The following is a 25,084-nucleotide window of genomic DNA, read 5'->3' on the forward strand; positions in this document are numbered from 1 at the left end:
CAGATCTTAAGCAACTGAAGAGGCAGGGAGGAAAGTGGTGGGTGGAAAACAAATAAAGGGCAAGTCGGGACAGTGTGGATGGTAGGAGTGATTAACTGCCGGTTGTATTTTTCTTGCATTAGTGAAGCTTTATGCTGCTTGATGTGTTAGTTGAATTTAGGATTGCACTCAGCCAAGACATATTGTGGAAAGTGGGACAAATGAAAGCCATTGCAGCATAGATAAAGACCAAGATGATTCATGCTTTAAAATGTTCTTTCTCTTCTTTCTCAAAAATATTCATATCAATGCTTTTTTGCTTTCTCCTCCCTCACATATGAATGTCAGGGCCTTAGTTTGGTCTTCTATTGAGATTATATATTCACTGCTGCTTGAAAGCCAATATTTTTAAAACCTTACACGTTTAAATTGTTGTAGGAATTACTGAACATTTGAGGGATCAAATATTAATTCCAAAATTTTCACTTATTACGTTAATTGAACTTCCATTGGAAAACAGGAGTTTCCTCCCAGTTATTTTGTAGCTGACATCTGAGCTTGTTTTGCCTAGTTGAGTTTACTGTATGTTATTAGTAGTGACATTTTAAGAGTTGCCAGCTTTGAAAAATGAGCCCAAGAGATTGAGTGCAGTGTTACAATTCTGATCACTAGATCTTTTCCCTGCAGTTGTAGTTTGGATGCTGTTTACATGTTTCAAAACTAATTCTTAGAAATAGTTGGTAAGTTTCTGATTTTTAAAACTCATTCATCTAATGTATATGGGTGTCACTGGCTAGGCCAGCACTTATTGCCTATTCTTAATTGCCCTTGACAAGGTGGCATTGAGATGCCTTCTTGAATTGCTGCAATCGATATGGTGCAAGTACAACCACAGAGGGAGATTTTTTTAAGTGATTTGGTACAACTGAGGATGTCCGTTTCAGAGGATATTTAAGAGTCAACCTTTTTTTGGGGTCACATGTAGGTCAATCTAGGTGAGAATGGCAGATTTCCTTCTCGAAGATTGGAGTATCCTGTCCAATGGCCCTTCAGGTGAAATCTCAGTGAAGTGTTTGCTAACTCAAAGTCCAGAGAAGCTTCAAATAATTATTTTAATAATGTTCCTGTGCAGTAATTACGTGAGGGCCTTTTTTCCTTCCACCACCACCCCTCCCATCAACTGATTACCCTTAGTACCAGGCACGGCAGGTTAGCATCTTTGGTGAGAGCAACAGAGTTAGCATTTCAGATCTATGATCATTCATGAAAACTTGAAAGTGGTGTAGCAGATTTTAAGCAGGTACAGCGCAGGGAGGTGATGGGTGGGAAAATTAAAGGGAAAGTCTTGGATATGATGAAAGGCAGATACTGTGCAGATTTTTAATCAGTATGGGGATCAAGGATTATGGGGATAAGGCAGCAAAGTGGAGTTGGTGATTATTATTAGATCAGCCTTGATCTCATTGAATAGCGGTGCATACTTGATGGGTTGAATAGCCTACTTCTGTCCCGACCTCTTATGGATTAAATGGCAAAAGCAAGCGGTATTGGAACAAGCTCGGCACGGTGACACAGTGGTTAGCAGTGCTGTCTCACAGCGCCAGGAACCCAGATTCAATTCCCGGTTTGGGTCACTGTCTGTATGGAGTTTGCACGTTCTCCTTGTGTCTGCGTGGTTTCCTCTCACACTCCAAAGATGTGTGGGTTAGATGGGTTGCCATGCTAAATTGCTACTTAGTGTCAGGGAGAATAGTTAAGTTAAATCCATGGGATTAAGAGGAAAGGTCCTGGGTGGGATTGTGGTTGGTGCAGACTTGATGGGCCAAATGGCCTCCTTCTGCACTGTAGGATTCTTTGAAGAACACAGACAAAAATTGGATGCAGATATTGGTCTTTCTTTTTGTGTCCTGTTGCCACTCCCTTTATGTCTTGTGTGTCTCTTTTGTCATTTTTTTCAGCCTTGTCTTCCACTTAATGCCAGGCCTTTTTGTTCTCATCTTTCCCTCCCCCTTTAAACCTGTTAGAGATATAACATTTCCTGTCTGATGAAAGGTCATAGTCCTTAGCTCTGTCTTTCACTCCACAGATGCTACCTGACCTGCTGAGTGCTTGGAGCATCTTCTGTCAATTCAAATTTCCAGCATTCGCAGTTAGTTTGCTTTAACTTAGGAGTAGCTCTTAACAAACCACCAACCTCGTCCACAAAATTCAAACAGGGCAAAGCAGAAAATAAGCAATATGTATACAGATAGAACTTGGGTCTTTGGGGGTCAGTCAGACAGTTAGTTAACAATTAAAATGGAGATGCACCAGGTTCCAGTCTTTTGTTCAATCCCAGTGTACACTATTCAGTCATTTTGGAATAGTCCCTCATGGTTTGTGATGTTGTATCACTCAGCAAAGAGTGCCTTGCGTGTTACATCTTATACCATTTGCTTTTGAATGTAATGTAAGTGAACCATGCTGTAGATTTTACTCAACATTATATTTTGCACTGATGGGCCAATCCACATGCATGCATAAAATGTCTTCTGTTCTGGTGCCATTGTACCACATTTTTCAATTCTGTTTTATTGATGATCTAGTTACAACTTGCTGAACCAGAAGTAGATCGTTACAAATTGCATTTATCGTTCTAGGGAAATGTTTGAAATAGGTTTTGTTTAGGTACTAGGTAAAATATTAATAAGACCATAAGACATAGGAGCAGAATTAGACCACTTGCCCCATCGAGTGTGCTCCACCTTTCAATCATGGCTGATATTTTTCTGATCCCTATTTTACCATAACCCCTAATACAGAGAAGTGTGGACAATAAGCAGAAGCATTATAGAGAAATGTAAACTGTTCTCCAGAATGAATGCTGTGGAAACTATAGGAAATGCTAAGATGTGGCAACAATTGGTGCCTGTCTCTGTAGATCAAACTTGGCACTAACTGACGATCACAGGTTAAAAATAGTTTTGTTCTGAACTTGAAATTTGTTTTGTCAGCAAATTTATAAATAGCTTGAATCACAAATGTATAGCTGCAATTTTATGAATACCTGTTCATCTCACGCTGCCTTTTCCTTTGTGCACAATTACTACCTCCTTTATGAGGAGCTTGAATCAACTTGGAGAGTTAAGATTCCCTCAGTTTATTTTAATTCTTACTCAATTAGAAATGCATCGGATTCCATTTTGAATAATCAAGTCGGTAGTTATTGCATTATTTTGTTTTCTTGTCGTTCAGCAAGTTTTACCCATCAGCTAATAATTTACCATAAAATAATTTACTTAAAGTCTTTGCTTTACCACCGCTTAAATGACTTAAACCTTGTGGAACCCAGCCCCCACTCTTGTTATTGGAATGTTTTCATCAGTTGGATGTGCTCCCCAGAACATTGGACCTGCGTTCAGAGCTGTGAAAATGCCTTCTTAGTCGAATGTTTTACAATGTTTCAAAATATGAGAAATTCTTGATAGAAACTAAACATCGAGTGGAATAAGTCTTGTAAATGAATTGTTTAGAACCATTATAGTTTTTATGTAACTAGATTTAGAGATCCAAAAATGTGCTGTTTAGGTAGGTGGGACATGCTAAATTGCCCCTCACCTTCCCAAGATGTGTAGGTTAGATGGAGTTTAAAAAGTTTATTAGTCACAAGTAGGCTTACACTGCAGTGAAGTTACTGTGAAAATCCCCTAGTTGCCACACACTGGCACCTGTTCGGGTACACTGAAGGAAACTTTAGCATGGCCAGTCCAACTTGTGGGAGGAAACCGGAGCACCCAGAGGAAACCCACACAGACACAGGGAGAATGTGCAAACTCTACACAGACAATGACCCAAGCCGGGAATCAAACCCGGGTCCCTGACGCTGAGAGGTAGCAGTGCTAAGCACTGTGCCACCGTGCCACCCTATTAGACATGGTAAATGTATGGGATTGTAGGAATAGGGTGGGGCAGAGGACCTGGGTAAAATATTCTATTGGAGAGTTGATGCAGACTCAGTGGGCTGAATAGCTTCTTTTGCACTGTCGGAATTCTATGATTCTATCATATGATTCACAGGAAATTGTTGAATGACGGAATATCAAAATGTGCGTGCTAGGATCCAACCTTACTACAAATGGGAAAAATGTTAATCATTTTTGGATGGAAACAGAAGAGTTAGAAAGTAAAATAACATTGAGAGTGAGACGTATTGATAGTGTTACCTGAGTCTACAACCTGCCTCCACCACACTTACGGCAGGCACGGTATTCCAGACCCAAACCACTCATTGTGTGAACAAGGTTTTTCTCGCATCACATTAGTTTCTTTTGCAGATCAGTTTAAATCTGTGCCCTCTCGTTCTTGATCCTTTTATGGGTGGGAAAACATAAGAACATAAGAAATAGGAGCAGGAGTAGGCCATCTAGCACTTCGAGCCTGCCCTGCCATTCAACAAGATCATGGCTGATCTGAAGTGGCTCAGTTCCACTTTCCCGCTTTCTCCCCATAACCCTTAATCCCCTTGCCTACCAAAAACCTATCTACCCGCGTCTTAAATATATTTAGCGAGGTAGCCTCAACCACTTCAACGGGCAGAGAATTCCAGGGATTCACCACCCTTTGAGTGAAGAAGTTCCTCCTCAACTCTGTTCTAAACTGCACCCCCCCATTATCTTGAGGCTGTGCCCTCTAGTCCTGCTGTCCTTTCTGAGCGGGAAGAACCTCTCCACCTCTACCCTATCTGTCCCTTTCATCATCTTATACGTCTCAATGAGATCTCCCCTCATCCTTCTAAACTCTAACGAGTACAAGCCCAGTCTATTCAGCCTCTCCTCATAGCTGAACCCCCTCAACTCCGGTATCAGCCTAGTGAACCTCCTCTGCACTCCCTCCAAGGCCGAAATATCCTTGCGCAGGTACGGCGACCAAAACTGCACACAGTACTCCAGCTGCGGCCTCAACAGTGCCCTGTACAATTGCAGCAAGACCTCCCTACTTTTATATTCAATCCCCCTCGCTATGAAGGCCAGCATCCCACTTGCCTTCCTGACCACCTGTAGGTTGGGTTTTTGCGACTCTGCACCGTAGCATGCTGCAGCTTTTTGCCCTGTAAGTAGTAGTCCTTCCTACCATTATTCCTACCAAAGTGGATAACCTCACACTTGCCAACATTGTATTCCATCTGCCGGGTCCTCGCCCATTCGCTCAGCCTATCTAGATCCCTCTGCAGACTTTCCACACCTTCTGCACAATTTGCCGTTCCACTTATCTTTGTGTCATCAGCAAATTTCGACACCTTACACTCGGTTCCCTCCTCCAGATCATCCATATAAATGGTAAAAAGCTGAGGCCCCAGCACCGATCCCTGGGGCACTCCACTAGTCACCAACCGCCAATCCAAATAGCACCCATTGACACCCACTCTCTGCCTCCTATTTGACAGCCAATCCCCTATGCACGCTAACACCCTACCCCCAACTCCATGCCCCCTAACCTTCTGTAACAACCTTTTATGCGGCATCTTATCAAACGCCTTCTGAAAATCAAGAAACACCACATCCACCGGTTTCCCTCTATCCACCGCACTAGACACATCCTCATAGAATTCCAATAAATTCGTCAGACACAACTTCCCCTTAATGAAACCGTGCTGTGTCTGCTCTATCAAACAATTCTTCTCAAGATGCCTCGCTATTTTCACCTTGATGACAGATTCAAGCATTTTTCTACAACAGAAAGACAAAAAGTTTGTCTCTTTCTACTTATCCAGTCCTTTCATGATTTTGAATATTTCTGTCAAATCTCCTCTCAGCTGCCTCTCTCCAAGGATTACAATTCTAACTTCTCCAATTCTACCTCATATTTGCACTCCTGCAATTCTTTTATCTTCAGGTGTTTATCCCAGTCCCTTTTGCATCTCTGATTGAACCTGCATACTCTTGGACTGTGCATTCCAAACCCTAAACACTCACAGCATTCAGGGAAGTAGTTCAGCCAGCGGGTGGGGAAGGCTGTCCAACTGGGAAGGAGGGGGGCTGGATTGGGATAGTGGGGAGCTGTCCTAAGCAGCTGGGCAGGTTGTAGGGTAGGGGGGTTAGTCAGAGAGGGTGGGGAAATCCTCTTGGGGGGAGGTGCTTTCTTTCCACCTCCAGTACCTCCCCAATGCTGGAGAGCCTGGATGTTACAGCCCTTTTAACATCCCATTCAAATCTCTTCTCTAAGCAGAACAATTCTGTAGTCAAAAGATTCTGGATCCAATCCCCAGTATAAAATAAGCCTCGGCTGATAGATCAATGCAGTACTGAGGTGTGCTAGCATGAAATATTAAACCTATTCAGTTGGATATAAGATTCTTTAGTGCTATTCAAAGAAGAGTGGGTAAATCGTATGTGCACAGGTCAAAGAACATAAGAGATAGGAGTGGGAGTAGGCCTTTTGGTCTCTTGAGCCTGCTCTGCCATTCAGTAAGATCATGTTGATGTGAATGTGGCCATAACTCCACTTTACTATCTGTCTCCCATAACCTTTAATTTCCTTATAGATCAAAATCTGTCAAGCTCAGTCTTGAATACTTTCAGTGACCCTAGTTGCTACATATTTCTCGCCAACACCACCAAAAATACAGGTTAATTGGCCATTTTGTCCAATCCTCCTTATGGATCTTGCTGAATGTAAGTTGGGTTCTGCATTTGCCTAAATGATAACAATTGCTGCACTCCAAAGATACTTAAGTAGTACGTCCAAAGGACAAGAAAGATGCTATATAATTGCGAGGTTTGTTCTTTTTGTTTGTTCATGTACTCAACATACATCGGAACTAGAATTGCCATTGTTATTGTGTTTCTTTATAATAACTTGAACTCTTTTGGAGATATACTTCTGTATGTTTAATGAATGAATTGCACACACAGTTTGTAGTTAATATGATTGAAGATCAGAAGGATTTTGAGCTTTTGGTTACATGACTGTTTCCATAAAGAAGGCTTTTGGGGGCCTAGATTAGCACTGACACCCATCAAAAGTGTTCACCTTGACAATTTCTCAACTTACAGGCATGCTGAAAATATCTTTCACTGTGAGCTATTTCCTTTGAAACTGTGTTCAGTCTCCAATAAGGTTTTGCAAACTCGTCTCTAACACGTTTTCCTCTAGTTCAAAAGATGACATTGAAAATCTTTAAGCCTGGAAGTGAAAACTAGGTCACCAGTTAACTGAGGAGTAAATGAAAGAAATAAGAAAACAGGCTTTTACACTATCTCTGCAACAGAATGCAGGAGGTTCAGTTCAAAGTAATACTGTAGTCACCTCTAGACTCAACTATTCCAGAACACTTCCGTAAACTTCCTAAATTCTGCTGCCCATGTTTTAACTTGCAGAAAATCCTATTCTTCAGTCATTGATGTGCTCACTGAGCTAATTAGTTCCTGGTAAAGTAAGTCTTGATTTTAAAATTCTAATCCTTGTTTTCCAATCGCTCCATGGACATGCCTTTCCCTATGCCTTTCATGCCCTCTGTACTTTGCAATATCTGCACTTCCTTAATTTTGGCTTCTTGTGCATCCCAATTATCATTATTCTACCATTGGTGGTTTGGCCCCAAGCTTTGGAGTTGCTTTCTTATTTCTACGTCTTTTGTGACGCGTCTTAAAATATTCCTCTTTGATCAAGTTTTTGGTCACATGATTGTTTGTCATACTTTGTTCTTTAATGCTCTTGTGAAGCACCTTGAGATGTTTCATTGTTAAAAGTGCTATACAAATGCACGGTGGCAATGGTTAGCACTGCTGCATCACCACACCAGGGACCCGGATTTGATTTCTGACTTGGGTCACTGTCTGTGCAGAGTCTGCATGTTTTCACCGTATCCACATGGGTTTCCTCTGGGTGCTACAATTTCCTCACAGAGTCCAAAAGATGTACTGGTTTGGTGCATTGGCCATGCTAAATTCTCCTTCAGTGTACCTGAACAGGTGCCAGAGTGTGGTGACTAGGGAATTTACATTGTAACTTCATCGTATATTTGTGACACTAATAACTAAATTAACAAATATGTTAAGTTTCACTTTAATTTAGTAGATGGATGTTGAAAATTTGTGGCCAAAATGATTAATTGCTGTAAACATTATGGTACCACACCAGCTAGTTACATAAATAATACAGGAATCTGGACTGCAATCCAAAATGCTATAGAAATTATGTTGTTCCATTTACTTACTGCACAATGGTTGGGTTTACTTACTGCAGAACAAATATTTGTTGAAAAACATGCACATTGCATTACAGCCCAGTGTATTCCTCTAACTATACACTGAATCATGGAACCAATTTAAAAAATATATAGATTAGTGTACGTGATGCAGCTAAGTACAAAAATGAATATTCCTCCATCCCGACCCCCAGCTTGGTTTTTCCCACTATGGTCAGATATGGCAGTTTCGTCAGCATAGGGCAGTCAAAAAGAGGGATAACTTGAGAAGTAACAAACAATCTAGAACCTATTCCTGGATATCCACATAACCTGAGCGCGCATGTGCGCACATACACGCTTACACACATATATGCGCGCGCGCGCACACACACACACACACACACACACACACACTCTCACTTTCCTGAGAGAAGCAAAAAAAGCACAAAATAATATTTCCTTTCTAATATGTCACAAAGGCCAGTGCCCTGATCTTACAAGGCTGACTGGCATATTGTAAAACCTTTGATCCTCCCACGAAATACCAAAATCCCAGGAACTGCCATAAAGCTACCTTGACCCTCCCCTTCACATTGTGCATATAATTGGAACAGTACACTAAGTACAGACTACTTTAATGTATTCCTTTAAGTATTTCATGTCCAGTTCTACAATGTCTTCATAAAATGTATACGTACTTTTCCTTGAAGAAAATCGATTTAAATAATTTGACCTCTTAAAACATTTCCACAGCTCTATCCCTGACTGTAGCATATATAACCACTTAAGTTTGTTGACCGATTCAGTGCTTCTTCAGTTATGTCATTTGAATATTAAATCTAGAGTACGTTAAATTTGATAAATTAAAAAAAAAGTGGAGTGTATGTATCCAAGGGTTCATAGCAGAACCTTTGTAGATTTTTCAACTAGTAAACCGCAAAGCCTCAGTGCCTATTTAGTGCCTCATCCTGAATTGGATGGAGGACCAAGCCTTTCTGCAATATTTTCAAGAATGTTGCTTGCTTCTGGGGCTTAACTAGTTGCTTACAGTATCTGGCCCAGCTGGATTACTCTTTGTCCATCTGTCCATCTCATCTGATTCATTTTATTGATTGTGCAGGTTATATAGCCAATACGACACAGGTGACGTTTTTTAAATAAAAGAACATTGTGAATGAATGTATAATCTGCCCTTTTAGATGTGAATTTCTTTGACGGCATGAAGTTAGATTTGCATCCTTGGAGTACATCTGTGCAAAATTGGTGAAGAACAGATACAAAGATAAAAGATAAATCCTTAAAACTGGTACATTTGGCATATTTAACAGGATGCCATTTTCTGCATTTTATTATTCAGGTCTGTAAACAGATTTGGCTGGGATTGTACGATGACAGATCATCAGTTTATCCAGATTTCAGAGATCCTCAGAAAGTCAAAGATTTCCTGCAGGAAAAATACGAGAAGAAGAGATGGTAAATGTTAAATCTCTGGTTGTTTATGTGGCCTGGTTAAACAGTGAGATGTGCCAGTCAAATCCCCTGTGATATTCATTCAAAGCAAATTCAGCTCACCTGCTATCAGACCTTGGCTCAAAATCTATAAGTAGAACATGAAAAGATTGTGCACATTCATGCCAATGCCACAAAGCAGTGAGCTTTGTGTTAATAATGCAGGGAAGCGCAAAAGAGGTACATGGGAAATGAAGTACCATGATGGGAGGAAGCAAGTGGAACAGGTTCATGTCGGATGCTATTAAATGGGAAACGTAGCACTTTTAAGGCATTGCACAAGGAAATTGGAAGTATACAAGAAGATGTATCGGGGGGAAGAAAGGGAATATGAAGACATAAAAAAATGTCAGCACACTCTTAAATGTCATGTAAAAATATGGGAAGTGCACAGGGAATGGAGAAATGTGTGATGAGGTGTGTCATGTGGAAGGGGAAAATCCGTCATGGAGAAGAGAAGGGAGTAACAGGCATGACTTCTGATGCCATGTTATAGCTCAGCGAACAAAGCAGTGTCCTAACTGTAGGCATTCTGTGAATTAAGGTTATTCAATTCAGGGATATTTCCACAAGGGGTCCCAAATAATGGAAGCATCATTCATGAAGTGTCAACTTTCCAATATTAATAGCCATATAGGAAATAATCTGATCTGCTCAGTGTCATATGCAATGGTGGTTCACTTAGGATTCCTATGGCTATTAAGACTGAAACATAAATATTATTTTTTAAATTATTCAGAAGCTCAAAGATTCTAACCCAGAATCCTTTAACTTTAGGACCTCCAAAACAGATGACCAAAAGTACCTTGGCTTTCAGCACATCTCCACAGGTACCACTTTGTCATAATCCCACTTTAATTACTGTAATGGGTGTGACGGAGGCACTATTAAGAATCTTAAATTGAAATAAACAGAAGTGATCATAATGGTTGACTAATAAATGCTTTTACGTAAAATTCTGTCTCTCACACTTAGCCTTTACCTGCTGTCCTTTGCGCATTTTCAAACCTGAACCTAAATCTTTAGGATTACATTTATTAAAGAATTGATGTGACAGAAGTTGCAGTGGGATCTGGGTGTTGTTAAATATTTTGATCTAGAAGATCAGTTGCAGTTAAATTAGTCAGAATAGTCTTCACCATGTTGCTGGGCTTGCTATTGATGCAGTCCTGCCAGCTAATTATCTGACATGTTATGAAAGGTATCACGTGAACCAAAATTATTCCCTGGCTAATTTCCTTGTCAATAATTTGATAGCATATGTTCAAGATCAGATCTCCAGATTTAACTATATTGCCTTCATTTTTAGTAAAATAGGGATAAACCCAAAGGAGTGACAGAGGATATGCAGTATTTTGCAGTAGGGAAAATGTCATACCATTGTGCCTGTTGCATTCATGAATAAAAGGTTACATTCCTATTCTGGAATTGGATATAAATAAATCCGAGTAAGATTATCAGTCTTTCAACATGTATTCAGATAGTGGGTAAAGCTGGTATATAAGAAGGGTAATCTTGTTGGGTTTGAGGATGTAGAATACAGCAGATGTTGCGCCATACAGGGTGGTTAGATGTGCATCTGGCACATAGGAAAATGAAAATGTGGAAGCTTAAATCCTCTTGACCTTTCCTGCTGCATGGTGAGAAATTATCACGTTTTATTTCAAAATAGTATTTCGTCTCGCTTTGGAAAGGAGGAACCATTGTGAATGTAATGCTTAAATTTCAACTTCAGCAAAACTAAGTACAATATCAGAAGAAAAAGGTAAGACTCACATGTAGCTCAACAAGGCTCATGTGCAGGACCTGTTCATTTTTTCATCTCTTCTATTTTATTGTAAAGCTCATTATCCTGTGCTGCTGGTGAAAGTTGGGGTATGTGTTTGCCTTTTTAAAGTATTGACAATTTCAGCTGAGGTTTGCTCTAGGTGACAACTTGTTCCATGAAGTGGCAACTGTTGAGATTTGATAAATTATTCTAAATAAATGCTGCATGTTATTCTGCACTCCAATGCTCTCTGAGGAGCTTTGAGTAAAATGACTTTGAGGAATTCCATATGAAGATCCCTGCCCTTGATTTACAGAATTAGGTTTGAAAATGTATACATTGATAACATGCCTCTAAGCCATGAAGTAAATCAGGTGCGTGCACTTTATCAGTCTTTTCATATATTGTCTATACTACTTTGGCATGAGAGCCATATTGTAATTTTTAATTAAATAATATTGATAGGAGAGGAGTGACTTGAATTTTTTTTGCTTTATCACAATTTGAATGAATAATCCACATTTTATCACTTTCAATAACAATGTTTATAGCTTATTTAAGGGTGAAGTAAGCTGGATGCTGTACTCATGATTTTAACACCTGCAGATTTGTTTACTTTAGTATCTCCAAGGATTTGATTTAATTTATTTTCATGCTGGGTGAATTGATCTAGTTTAGGATAGTATGCACTTATCATAGAGTAATTAAATTAGCTTAGGATACTAAAGCTTATCTGTTGCATTACTTCATCCATGACTTTTTCATCAAAATCTTTGTGACAAGGATAATTTTAATAAAAATGAAATAGTTAGAATAAGTAGTAGGATTTAGAAAAATGTTTTTGGAAACATAAAAGCTCTCAACGTTAACAGGAAAATGCTGATAACTTTTGCAATGCTCAGATTAATTATTGTCAGTCAAGTAATCATGACTGAGGTCGTGTTATTCATTAGATTGTACATATCTTGATAAACATCCTATTCTGATGGAATAAAGTCACCATAGTCCTAGGTGACCATAGTCTGAGACTGATGGTGATTTATGATGAGGATTACCACACCTCAGGCAAGGGGCAAAGTTGAGAAGGCGGGGCCTTCATGAATAACCTCAGCCGGTACAGAAATTGAACTCGCAATGTTGGTGTCTCTCTGCATCACCAAATGGCTGTGCAGCCTTACCTCAGTTGGTTTATCCAAGCAGTACACTATTACTAGTTATAAGAGAGATCTAGTGATAAAACTCAGTGACTTAGTGCCGTTCAAAGTAGTGCGCCAATCACTGGTCACAACTCTATCGGAATATTCTTCAACAAGGGAATGTTGGAGCATGTATAAAGGGATCAAAAAGGCAATGAGTCCATCAGTAAAGTAAATGGCTTCATTGAAAACAAAGGCAGGGAAGTTGTCATCAGCTGCAATAAGCAATTGGAGACATGGTCGAACCCTATCATGAGTTGTACTCCAGGGAGAACAGTCACTGAGGAAGGTCTAGATGCCTTGGAAGACTGCCTGTTATGGTAGAGCTCAATATTGAACCCCCAGTTGAGAAGCTTAGCAAAGCTATTGTCTTACTTGCCATGGGTAAAGTTCTAGATGATGCTATACTGCCTGAACTCAGGTATGGAAACTGGTACTCCTGTAGTGTCTGCCAAATCTCCTGTCACTGCTGGAGGGACAGGGCAGTGCTCCAAGATGTATGTGACCCTGCACAAAAACAAAGATAACCGTGGCCTGTTTTAAGGTCAAACCAAATAAACAAACTCAGGTTAAAAGTTATACCATGGTGATTCCACCAATTATTGAAGCATCTAGTGGCTGAACGTTGAGAGAATGTTGTCTTTGTTAGACTGCTGATTTTGGCAGAATGCATCAATTCTGAATCCCACTGTGGTTTCAAACCTGGAATATCTACAAATTTCAGTCGGGCAACTGCAAGGGAAATGCTGTGACCAAAGAACACAATATATTGCCATCATTGATCTCACCAAGGCATTAATCTACGTAAGCAGAGGCAGTCTATTTAAGCTGCTAGAGAAAATTGGCCTAGATGATTCAACGTGATCTCCTCTTTCGACAAGGGCATGATGGGTAAGATCGGCTATGATAAGGCAGCATTAGAACCTGTTGAGCTCAAACAGAGTTGTGTTCTTGTACCAACACTCTTTGGCATATTATTCTTTTTGCTGTTGTCATTGGCCTTAAGGTCATCTGCATAGCATTGCTACTTGCATACTGGAAGTGACAGAAAGCTGTTGATCCAAGACAAAGGTGCACTAAATCTGTATCAGAAAGTTGTTTGATGCTGACGATGCGGCAGAAACATTCCATACAGAGGAACACCTATAACAGTATTCACTTATGCCTTCTAAAGAGTTTGACAATTACCATCACGATATTGCCATACTGCCATCCATCAGCACTGACAATGTGATGCTGGAGGTTGTTGATAGTTTCATTTGCATTGCAAAATCACCAAACTGCACATCTTCTCAACCAATAGATAAATTAGTACTTCACATACCATGCAGTAATGCTGTGTTTACTGGAATCGTAATAATAACCTAACAGTTCAATGAAAACATTTTCATTTCCTTCTGTAAGAAGGCAGCAGCATGAAAAGCATGTCGTAGAAACGTGTTGCTAACAAACTCTCCATCCCTCCATCTTTTTATGTCTGCATTTACTGATATTTAAAATACAGACTCAGCTTCATCCCAATCAGCAAAATGTCATGCAGAAAACCAACAACATAGTTTTGGCTGATAATTAGTTTGGTAAATCTTCAAGTAATTGTGTTGATAATTTGTGATGCCTCCCAGTACTATGAGCATTTGACACACAAACTAGAAAATTGGATGGTCATTCATCCATCCAGGGTGCTGTAGATGCCAGAATCAAAGCATTGTCCTCTGTCTTTTAAACACATTCAAATTCACTGCTTAATCACCTAGTCGTAGCCATGATGGCTTGGTGGTTATCCATGCTGGTTCCCTGTAGAGCAATCCACTTAATCCTATTCTCTTGTTCTATCCTTCGAATCCTCCAAATTTATTCCCCTCAAGTGCCCAGTGTCCTTTTTAAATCATCAATCATGTGTCATCAGTTTGCTGATGACACCACCATAGTGGCTTGGATGACTGGTGAAATGGTGCGACAACAATAATCTCCCCCTCAATGTCGGTAAAATGAAGGAGATAGTCATCGACTTCAGGAAACGTAGTGGAGGACATGCCCCTGCTATATCTATGAGGCCGAAGTGAAAATGGTTGGGAGCTTCAAGTTTCTAGGTGTTCAGATCACCAACAAACCTGTCTTGGCCTCTCCATGCTGACACTATAGTTAAGAAAACCCACCAATGCTTTTACTTTTTGAGGAGGCTAAGGAAATTTGGCATGTCCGCAACAACTCTCACCAATGTTTACAGATGAACCATAGAAAGCATCTTTTCTAAATGTATCACAGCATAGTATGTCTCCTGTTTTGATCAAGGCCACAAAAAAAATAAAGGGTTATGAATGTAGTCCTGACCATCCTGCAAACCAGCCTCCCATCCGTTGACTCTGTCTACACTCCCAGCTGCCTCGGAAAAGCAGCTGCATAATCAAGGACCCCATGCACCCTGGATATTCTCTCTTCCCTCTTCTGTTGGCAAAAAGGTACAAATGTCTGAGAACACGTACCAACTGACTCAGGAACAGCTTCTTCCCTTCTGCCATCACACTTTTGAATGGACTTACAATACATTAAGCTTATCTTTCTCTACACCCTATCTGTATCTACAACACTATATTCCGCATCCTCTCCTATCCGCCTTCCCTATTATACTCTATGAATGGTATGTTTTATCTGTAAAGCGCTCCAGAAACATTACTTTTCACTGTATCCCAATATATGTATTACTAGATCCCAATACATGTGACAGATCAAATCAGAAGTACACAGTCTTTTATAAATCCATGTTGGTTCTCCTCAACTAACTGGAATCTCTCCATGTACCTGTTGATTTTTTTTTTCCCACTGTTACTAAAACCTTAGCACTAATGATAAACTGACTAGGAATAACCTTACATCCTTTTTTGAATAAGGATTTTCCATGTGTCAGTTTCCAAGAGCTTTTACAAACAACTTTGCTAAATCATAATTGGGAGTCCACATATTGCCAGAAATCTGAATTGAGTGATTTGCCATCACATATGTCCATTCCAGATTAGTATATTTACTACTTTTAACAGAATCTCCATTTCTACAGCTCTTTAAGGAATAAGCAGTGTAATTTTTCTATTAAATTTAGGTGAGCATTTTGCCCAAAATTAGTTCATTAGATATTAGCTTCTGACAATTTTCATTAAACTCATTCACCTGGAGTGTGATCTGGAAGCCTTGAGGTTAGTTTGTCCTCAGATTGCCCAAATTAACACTTGGGAGTGAAATACTAGCTATGTATGCTGTGGCACTTTGGTCTAAACCCCTATGGAATAATGTGATGTTGTCATGCACAGTAAGCCCACTATAGTAATGAATAGTGAATGAGTATTTTTTAATTCCGCCTGGAACAGGCTATTTAACAAGATTGCTTTCTGTCACCTTGAAGTTTGCCCGCATTGAAATCACCGGTGTTGGCCACGACAGTATCAGGAGTTGACAGTGGAATTGTGGGCAATCATGCATGTAAGCTACATTACATGAGAGTGATTACTCTTTGTATTAAGGCAGCATTTCACTTGGTGTGGCATCAAGGAGACCCAGTAACATTAAAATCGATAGGGAGTAGGGGCCTACACTACAGTGGGTGTTACAAAGGAAGATGAACATTGGAGGCCAGTCATCTCAGGCCATCAAGGCAGCTCCCCAGGCCCAGTTGTTCTCACAATGATGACCTTTCCTCCATCATAAGATTTGAAGTGGCGTGTTTGTTGGTGATTGCAATTGTTCACAATTTGCAACTCCTCAGGTAATGAAGCATGAGCAAAATCTAGATGACATTCAGGCCTAAGCTGATAACTAACAAGTTGCATATGAGCCCACGATTGCTAGGCAATGACCATATGTAACTTAGGAGAGCCTAATCAAACGCCCTTGACATTCAGTAATATTACCATGAAGCATCCTACTCTCTATATCTCCCCATTGACTAGAAACTCACCTGGACCAGCACATATATGACCAGAGGCTCCAGTGGGTGGCTCTGCAAAGTCCTTCCACAAGCTGCAAATGAATAGTCTCTTGGAATGTTGTTTACCGGCCTGAATAGATGCAACAAACCTAAAGAAGCTCAACACCGTCCATATCAAAGTTCTGTTTGATTGGCACATACTCGATGATAATCTAAAGATCCAACTCTTTCATTGTAGTTGCAAAGTGTCTACAAACCTTTACAGTAGCACCTCCCCAACACATGTTTGTTGACTACCAGAATAATAGATTGTAAACTAGATATATCTTGATATTTTTGTCATGCAGTTCCTGTCCTCCTAACAGCAGCTGGTGCGTTTGAAAACTGTCATCTTCAGATTTTTCTCCCAGGTCAAATACCATCCTGATTTGATAATTGTTCTTTCATCACTGCTAGGTCAAGATCCTGGCCAGTAAAGTGGATTTAGATATTCAGTAAAAAATGGAAGGAGTAATCAAGTTGGAATGTACAAGATCTCTGTTCATTTCCTGTGTGTGTTTTTATTGGAAATGAGAATATCCAAGGGGGCGGGGAAAAGGAGGTGCATTTGTTTCCTGATTTGCCAAGACATTTACATAATTAATATATAATATATTACCAGCTGTAATAATTAAAACTTTGTTAGGCTTCTAAGCCAACGATTAATGTTGTAGTGTATATTTATAATAAGGATTCAGGTTTTATCTGATTTTTGGTTTTCCATTAATTAGTTACAAGTTGCTCAAAATGATATGGTCCATGACTCACCTGCACTCCTACAATCTGCATTTTCATCAACCTCCACTGGCATCCCCTATCCCAGATTTCCAACTTTTAAGACTCTTACCTTCTCCCTCAAATTCCTCCACAGTATTGTCCCTCCTTACCTTCATGATCTCCTGTAGCCTTATGTCCCAATGTGGTCCTCTCTCTTCCCCTACTCCACCATTGGCAGCTGCCCTTCAACCACCTTGTTCCTTTTTCTTGTGCAATACCTCTTAATATCTCAGCATTGCTATCTTTTTCCCTGCTTTTAAAATCCACTTCCCCAAGATCATGCTTTTCTCCTACTGTTTAATTTTCTTCCTTTCGACTCCAACCCCTGCTCATTTTCCACTTGCTGTTCTTCAGCCTATAAACAGTACTGAGATGACTTTTTGAAGGTACCGAACACTTTAGAAATCTAACTTGTCAATTACGGTACGTACTTGCACTGTTTCTTTTGTTTGTATTTTGCTGAAATGTTTTATTCCAGTAACAAAAGAAGTGGGTTGGGTTGGTACAGTGGTTAGAACATTTTCACCACCTATAAAATTCAACGTTTTTTTACATTTTCTGCAAGAGTCCTAATTGACACCGAACAGCTTCAACTCAAGACCTACAGCAGAAAAGCCACAATTCAAATCTAATTGATATTGTATTTGTAGGAACCCTCATTAAGGCAATGAAGAAGACTGATGTGTGGGATGTAAAAAGTCACACTGGCGGCACCTTGGTTAGCACTGCTGATTCACAGTGCCAGGGACCCAGGGTCAATTCCCAGATTGGATTACAGTCTGCGTGGAATTTGTACATTCTCCCTGTGTCTGTGTGTGTTTCCTCTGGGTGCTCCAGTTTCTTCCCACAATCTGAAAGACGTGCTGGTTAGGTGCATTGACCCAAACAGATGCCGAAGTATGGCGACCCGGGGAACTTCACATAAGAACATAAGAAATAGGAGCAGGAGTAGGCCATCTAGCCCTTTGAGCCTGCCCTGCCACTCGATAAGATCATGGCTGATCTGAAGTGGATCAGTTCCACTTTCCCGCTCTCTCTCCATAACCCTTAATTCTCTTGTCTATCAAAAACCTATCGACCCGTGACTTAAATATATTTAGCGAGGTATCCACCACTTCAACGGGCAGAGAATTCCACCCTTTGAGTGAAGGAGTTCCTCCTCAGCTCTGATCTAAGCTGCGTCTCCTCCTCCTCCTCCTCCTCCTCCTCCTCCTCCTCCTCCCCCCCCCCCCCCCCCCCCCCACACACACACACACACACACACACACACACACACACACACACACACACACATCTTGAGGCTGTGCCCTCGAGTTCTGCTATCCTTTCTAAGCAGGAAGAATTACAGTGACAGTGATTTCACAATGACTTCATTGCAGTGTTAACGTAAGCCTTACTTGTGACTAATAAATAAACTTTAAAAATAACTTTGAAATAGTAATATTTGTTCTTCTGAATTGAAGATTGGACCGAATAGCTTAAATTGTATCCATGTTGTGCATGTCTGACTCTGACACTGAATCTTCAGCAGAAAATGTTTCATTTTCTAGTAATGGCACCACTCACTTTGATTTAAAATTTCTCAATTATATTTTCAATGTCTAAATCATGGAAATAAACTATGCATCCCACTGTAGGATTATTTTTGCTTCAGGAGGAATATGGCACCTAGAAGTTTGGGATGGTAAAGAAGTGATAATGTGCTGCTTTACAGCAACAAAGCACCAATAAATACCAGAGCAAGGGATTTAATGACTTGCGTCCAGATACGTAGAAGGAAAAAGCCGTAAAACTTGGAAATAACTGGTACTGGCCAAACTGGTCTTGAATATTGGAACCTGAAACTTCAGTAGTACTTGTGCCCAGATGAAATAGTGCTAAACATAAATTTATTTCAGACATCAATGAGTTGTGCCATTAATCACATCATTCTGGAGCAGTATTCTGGTACAAAATTCTATTTGTCCGAAGCCCACAGAATTAGCTATACCTCTTGAGTTGAAATGGGGTGATTTTTCTCCAATTGCACCCATTTCAGGAATGTTCATTGCATTACACCTAGATCTTTGGCACAGTGTTAATCTTATGTACCTGCAGGACGTAAAGCTGGAGCCAAGTTGTTTCTCCTGTTGCTGCTGCATCAAGTCTAAATTCAGTCAATTATGTGCTTGTACATCCTCAATTGACTGCCAGGTGCAGGTTTTTTGTACCAAAGATGAAATTGGTCAAAGCTAATGAAAAGTATGGCTGAACACATTTTTTTGTTTAAACTTTATTCCAATCCAATCAAGTCAAATTAAACCCAATTCAGAGTCCCAACAAGTTGGGACATTCCCGATCCAAGCTGACAAGACAGGGCTCTCACCTCCTGTCTTGGGCTTGACCTACATGATCCAAGCTGACTGGAGTAGGTGTAGCTCCTCCTCCAGGGCTTGATCTTATTTGCATCTTAGCCAAATGGCCGAGATGCCACTTTAAAAAATTGCTTCAAATGAAGCTGAAATGTAACCTTATGACTTCAACCAAGTGCAGCATGTCAATACTACACTTGATCTTAGCCAAAAGGCCTGGCTCTGATCAGGGGAGAGGGGAAGATAGATCAGTCAGTTGAAGAATGGTTGATTTTTCTACAACCTTATTTCTCTGCTGGAGAATGTCCTGTCCTCATGCTCACACTGTTTCCATGTTCTGATTCTAGGATGATTTTGTATTTGGGTTTTTACGCTTCTACGTTTGCATGGAAGTTGGTGCAAACCTACCACAGTGACCAGCGGACTTTGTTGATTGCCCACCCTAGAACAAACCTCACATTCCCATATATCTGCAAGGCAGCTGCAAGCACTATAAGTTGCTTTAGCAACTTCTAGCACTGCACTCATTGAAAATTACGAAGGCTCAGTGATGGAAGAAGCATTGATGGTGCATCTTTGATTTTGTGTCTATCAGTGTAACTGTTTTAGGAACAGCCCTGTTTTGAATGGTTTCTTGGTCCAGCATGATTCATTTTGTGCATTCTTTTCCTCTAGGTTTGTGCCAGCAGAACGGGCCTGGGCAGTGGCAGCAGCCCATGCTTCTATTTCGGGGTCCTCTGCTAGCAGTGCGAGTAGCACTCCTGAAGTAAAGCCAGTAAAGTCGCTCCTCTACGAAACCACGCCAGCACTGCCTTTGAGCAAAGGAACACCAACCCAAGTAAGTAAGGAATGACTTAGTAATTTAGATATCACAGAAATTTGATATGGTATATTTAAATAGTGAATGAATTCTGTGTGTGTATACTAGCAAATCTGAAAGCAAAATCCCCAGTCATAGAGGGAATGACCAGTAAATCATTTGATGTTGGTTGCAGAGGTAACTTAAATGAGAGCTTGCTACTGTCTTACAAATCCACCTGGAGTGATGTTTCAATTTTGGATGCAAATTATGCTGAAATCTATGCTAGTTTTTCCAAATGAACTTGTGGTTTGAGTTTCTGCTCAATTTCCTTTCCATAATCACGACTTGATATTCCAGTAACCACAACTTAATATTTTGAATCAGTGCATTTAGGCAGCATTTTGGAATGCAGTCAGTTATTCTCTTGTATCAGAAAACAATCCTTTATATACTTAGGAATCAGCCATCTCGGCCCATTGAGCCTCTTCCACCATTCAATGAGATTATAGCTGATCTGTGATCTACTGCCGCTGATCTGTGATCTACTGCCATTTATCTGTCCTTGCCCCATATTATTTAATATCTTTAGTAACAAAGATCTATCTATCTAAAAATCTCTTTTTAAATCAACATGTGATCTCGCATCATTTGTCATTTGTAGAACAGAATTCCAAATATGTACCACTCTTTGCATTAATAAGTGTTTCCTATTTCACTCTTAACTTTGATTTTTCTCCCAGTCTTAGATTCTCCTATAAATGGAAATGATTGTTTCCAATCTTAGCCTATCAATTCCTCTTTAAAATCTTGAACATTTTGAGTAAATCAACCTTCATCTCTTAAATTCCAGAGCCTACAGCTCTGGTCTATATAATCTCTCCTTATAATTTAACTATTGGTGTCCAACTATCATTCAAGTGAATCTGTGCTACATTCCATTTAAAGCTAATATATTACACTGAAGAAATGTTGCTCAGAATTGCATACTATTACCCCAGGTCCAACCAGGGATTTATATAGCTGAAGCATGACTTTTACCCTTTGTGTTCTATTTCTCGAATTATAAAGGCCAGCAATCCATTTGCTCTGTTGATTATTTTCCATACCTCTTCATGACGTTTTAATGATCCATGTTGCTAGCTTCCCAGTTTCTTCTGACCTCCACTGCTGTTAGCATTTTACCATTCAGAAAGTGCACTGTTTTTTAGATCAAAAGTTGGTTTCATATTTGCATGCATTGAATCCCATTTGTCACAGTTTAATCCATTCACTTAAGCCATTAGTATCTCTTAGCAATTGTATGCTTCCACTTACATCGCATACAGTGCCCCCTACCATTGTGTCATCAGCAAATTTGGATATGTGGCTTCCTATCCCATCATCTAAATCTTTTATTTGGCAGATAGATGAGGCCTTATCACAAATCCTTGCAATTATACTCTGTCAATGAAGAGTATCTGTCCATTATTGCTACTTTCTGTCTACTGCTCAGCCATTTTCCTACCAGCTCAATAATTTGCCTCCAATTCTGCGTGCTTCAAACTTATCTAACAGCCTGTACTAGGGAATTTATCAAATGTCTTCTGGAAATCTAGCCTGGGTGGGATTGTGTTTGGTGCAAACTCAATGGACCAAAGGGCCTCATTCTGCACTGTCGTGTTCTATGGGTAGCATCCGCAAATGTTCCTTTGTTATTTAAATGAATCACCTCTGCAAAATTCATGATCTACTGTTTATAAATTGATCCTGACTTTTTCTGATCAACCTGAAAGTTTCAAGGGTTTCAATCACCCTATCCTTATCTGTCAATCTCCCAACAACAGAGCTTAGCTGATTAACTTGTAATTCTCTGGTTCCCACCTACCTTAAATAGCAAAATGTCAAGTGCAATCTTTTACTTTAAAGGAACGGTTTCCAAGTTGTAGGAATGTTGGAAGATTAAGATTTAAGAATGATAACCTGGTACAATTTTATATAACAAGAACAGAGGATACGGAAAATCTCAGCAGGTCTGCCAAATTCTAGCAGGAGAGAAACAGAGTTAATGTTTCAAACTGAACAGAGGGAGAATGTGTTACAGCTAAAGAAATTGCGACCAAAAGTAGCAACTTGAAGAACAAATGACAGATGACCTGGTGGGAGGGGAGTGTTTTGTATTAAAGCAGTACATGTATGAAATGTATTTGTTTAAAAAGAGAAGAAATAGGGGCTTAAGTTGGAGGAGAAAGGTTAAAATGTAAAGTTGCTGATCTCAACAATGAGCTCAGAGGGCTGCAGTGTGGCCATTCAGAAGATGAATAGCTTTTTTATAAACATAAGCCGTTTTCATTACTTTCTAGTGCACCACATGTCGGGAAAGTGTTAGTTGAGTTTCTTCATTAACGTCACAAGTAGCCAGTGAAGTTACTGTGAAAATCCCTGAGTCGCCACACTCCTGCATCTGTTCGGGTGCACTAAGGAGAATTTAGCATGGCCAATGCATCCAACCAGCATGTCTTTCGGACTGAGGGAGGAAATTGAAGCATCCGGAGGAAATCCACACGGACATGGGGAGAACGTGCAGACTCCGCACAGACAGTGACCCAAGCCGGGAATCGAACCCCGGCCCTGGAGCTGTGTGGCAGCATTGCTAACCACTGTCCCATCATGCCACCATAAGATTTTAAATGAAAATGACTTTAAAAGAAAAAAACTATGCTGACCATTTAGTTGGCATATGCTAGATATTTTCCTAGGAGACTAAATATTTTAAAATACTTGAAAGGTTTTAGAGGACACCTGCTGGTACCTTTGTACCTAAAAAAAAGCTTGCTCAGAAGAGCCTTCTCAATGGGCCACCACCAAACCCAGTTAGTGGAAAGTTGCCATGCTCATTCATGCAACTTGGGATGGCTGTAATCAAAGCCAGTGAAAAGATCACCGTCAAAAAACATGCTGGATATTAATTGGGCTTGAAATTCTCAAACTTTAATATTGGTTTGTCTGATATCAGGCAAATACAAACCAGTAGAAACTACCCTAGAATAATTTGGGATGACAGGGAGATCAGAGTTGCAAGAGTGGAGGATTAAAATGACAGATGACTGGATGCTTAGGGCCTTGTTTGCAGACTGAATGGAGGTGTTCCATAAAATGGTCACACTGTCTGCACTTGATCTCCCTATTATAGAAGAGATCCCAGTCTGAACAATGAATACAGAATGCTGAATTGAAATTGTTGTGTAGTGGTGTCTGTCTCTTAAAGACAATGCCGCAATGAGGGACCAATGGAAATGGACGGTGAGTGTCCACACCAGAGGGTGGAATCCTTTCTCAGACAGAGTCTTCTGGAAGTATGTAGTAAGAATGTAGAATTGGGGTTCTGGCCCAGGGCAGCCTTGGTGTTTCAAAACCCTCCTGTACCAAAGTTTCTTGTTATCAATAAATACCCTCCTTGTCCAAACAAAGTCTATCTTATTAATTCCAGATGTCAACCATACAAGATATATAACAGAAATAAGCACAGACAATCACTATTTCACCTGGAAAGTGTTTTTGGGATATTAGAGAGTGAGGCATGAGAAATAAAAAGAGAAACTCTTGAGAGAAGGGAAAAGCGAAGGCAGCTAAACTCTGCTTGTATGGGAAGGTACCATGGGAAAGGGAAGAGAGTGGTAGTGATTGGGGAGTGAACACGAGTCTCTGGAAGGAATGGCCCTTATGGAATGCTGAAAGGGAGGGGAAGATGTATCTGGTAGTTTTATTTAATTCATCTAAAGTTAAGACCTAATTATCTTAACCAACTTTTCAAATCTTTTCTAATGAGCTAGTAATTTACTGAGTGCCTGTACTACATGAAGCAATAGTAATGTCTGCTTTTGAGTGTAGATGACATAGAATCCACTTCTATCTACTGGTGTCATCTGTTGAGGCAAACATCTTAGAAGATGGATGTTATTGAAGCATTATGATTGGTTACACTTTAATAAACTTGAACTATTTTGGCTCATACCAAGTGTATTAATTGCCAGCCTCCCAGATCGGTGAAATCTCAATTCAAAATCATTCCTCACTGACATTGTCAGTCATTTCCTTTTCCCCAGGCTCCACCCTCTTCACAACTATGTCAACTCTCAGTCCTTCCAACTACTGCCTTATTATCATCCTCAGTGCCTCCTGCCCTATCATTTATTAGGCCAACAAATTTGGACAGTGGCAAAACTTGTTGCTACGCGAGTGAATTAAAACTAAATTTATGGTACATGTTTTTAAAGTCCCCAGCAATGAGTCGATCACAAGGATCCCAACAGGAGAAGAAAGTGGCTCCGTTTGATCTCCTTTCTGACCTAGGAGGGGATATTTTTGCTGCTCCTCAGTCTGCACCTCCATACTTTGCAAATTTCACACATTTTAACAATCATGCAGGTAAGACAAAGTTCAGTTTTGTTTTTGTGCTGTTTTCATGTCTATTGGTATTGAGCAAAATTTTTCTCCACTAAAATATTTGGATTTTGGGATAACTGCGTCACTAATGTATTTAAATGATGTGGAAAACAAAACATTTCCTTTTTCATAGCCATACTGACAATTGATATGCTTGA

General features: G+C 40.0%; 1 protein-coding gene across 7 annotated transcripts in view; it reads left to right on the top strand.

The window, feature by feature from the left end:
* agfg1a (ArfGAP with FG repeats 1a) overlaps window positions 1-25,084 on the top strand; it is a 71,909-nt gene that overhangs the window by 7,706 nt on the left and 39,119 nt on the right. For all 7 annotated transcript variants that reach the window (XM_080185892.1, XM_080185896.1, XM_080185893.1 and 4 more), the window contains exons 3-5: window positions 9,504-9,619; window positions 20,378-20,540; window positions 24,758-24,908. In XM_080185892.1, the coding sequence (XP_080042018.1) occupies window positions 9,504-9,619; window positions 20,378-20,540; window positions 24,758-24,908 (430 nt within the window). The remainder of the gene's footprint in view (window positions 1-9,503; window positions 9,620-20,377; window positions 20,541-24,757; window positions 24,909-25,084) is intronic.

Source organism: Carcharhinus amblyrhynchos, chromosome 3 (genome assembly GCF_965287045.1).
Source record: "Carcharhinus amblyrhynchos chromosome 3, sCarAmb.v2.hapA, whole genome shotgun sequence".
In the NCBI taxonomy this organism is placed as follows: domain Eukaryota; kingdom Metazoa; phylum Chordata; class Chondrichthyes; order Carcharhiniformes; family Carcharhinidae; genus Carcharhinus; species Carcharhinus amblyrhynchos.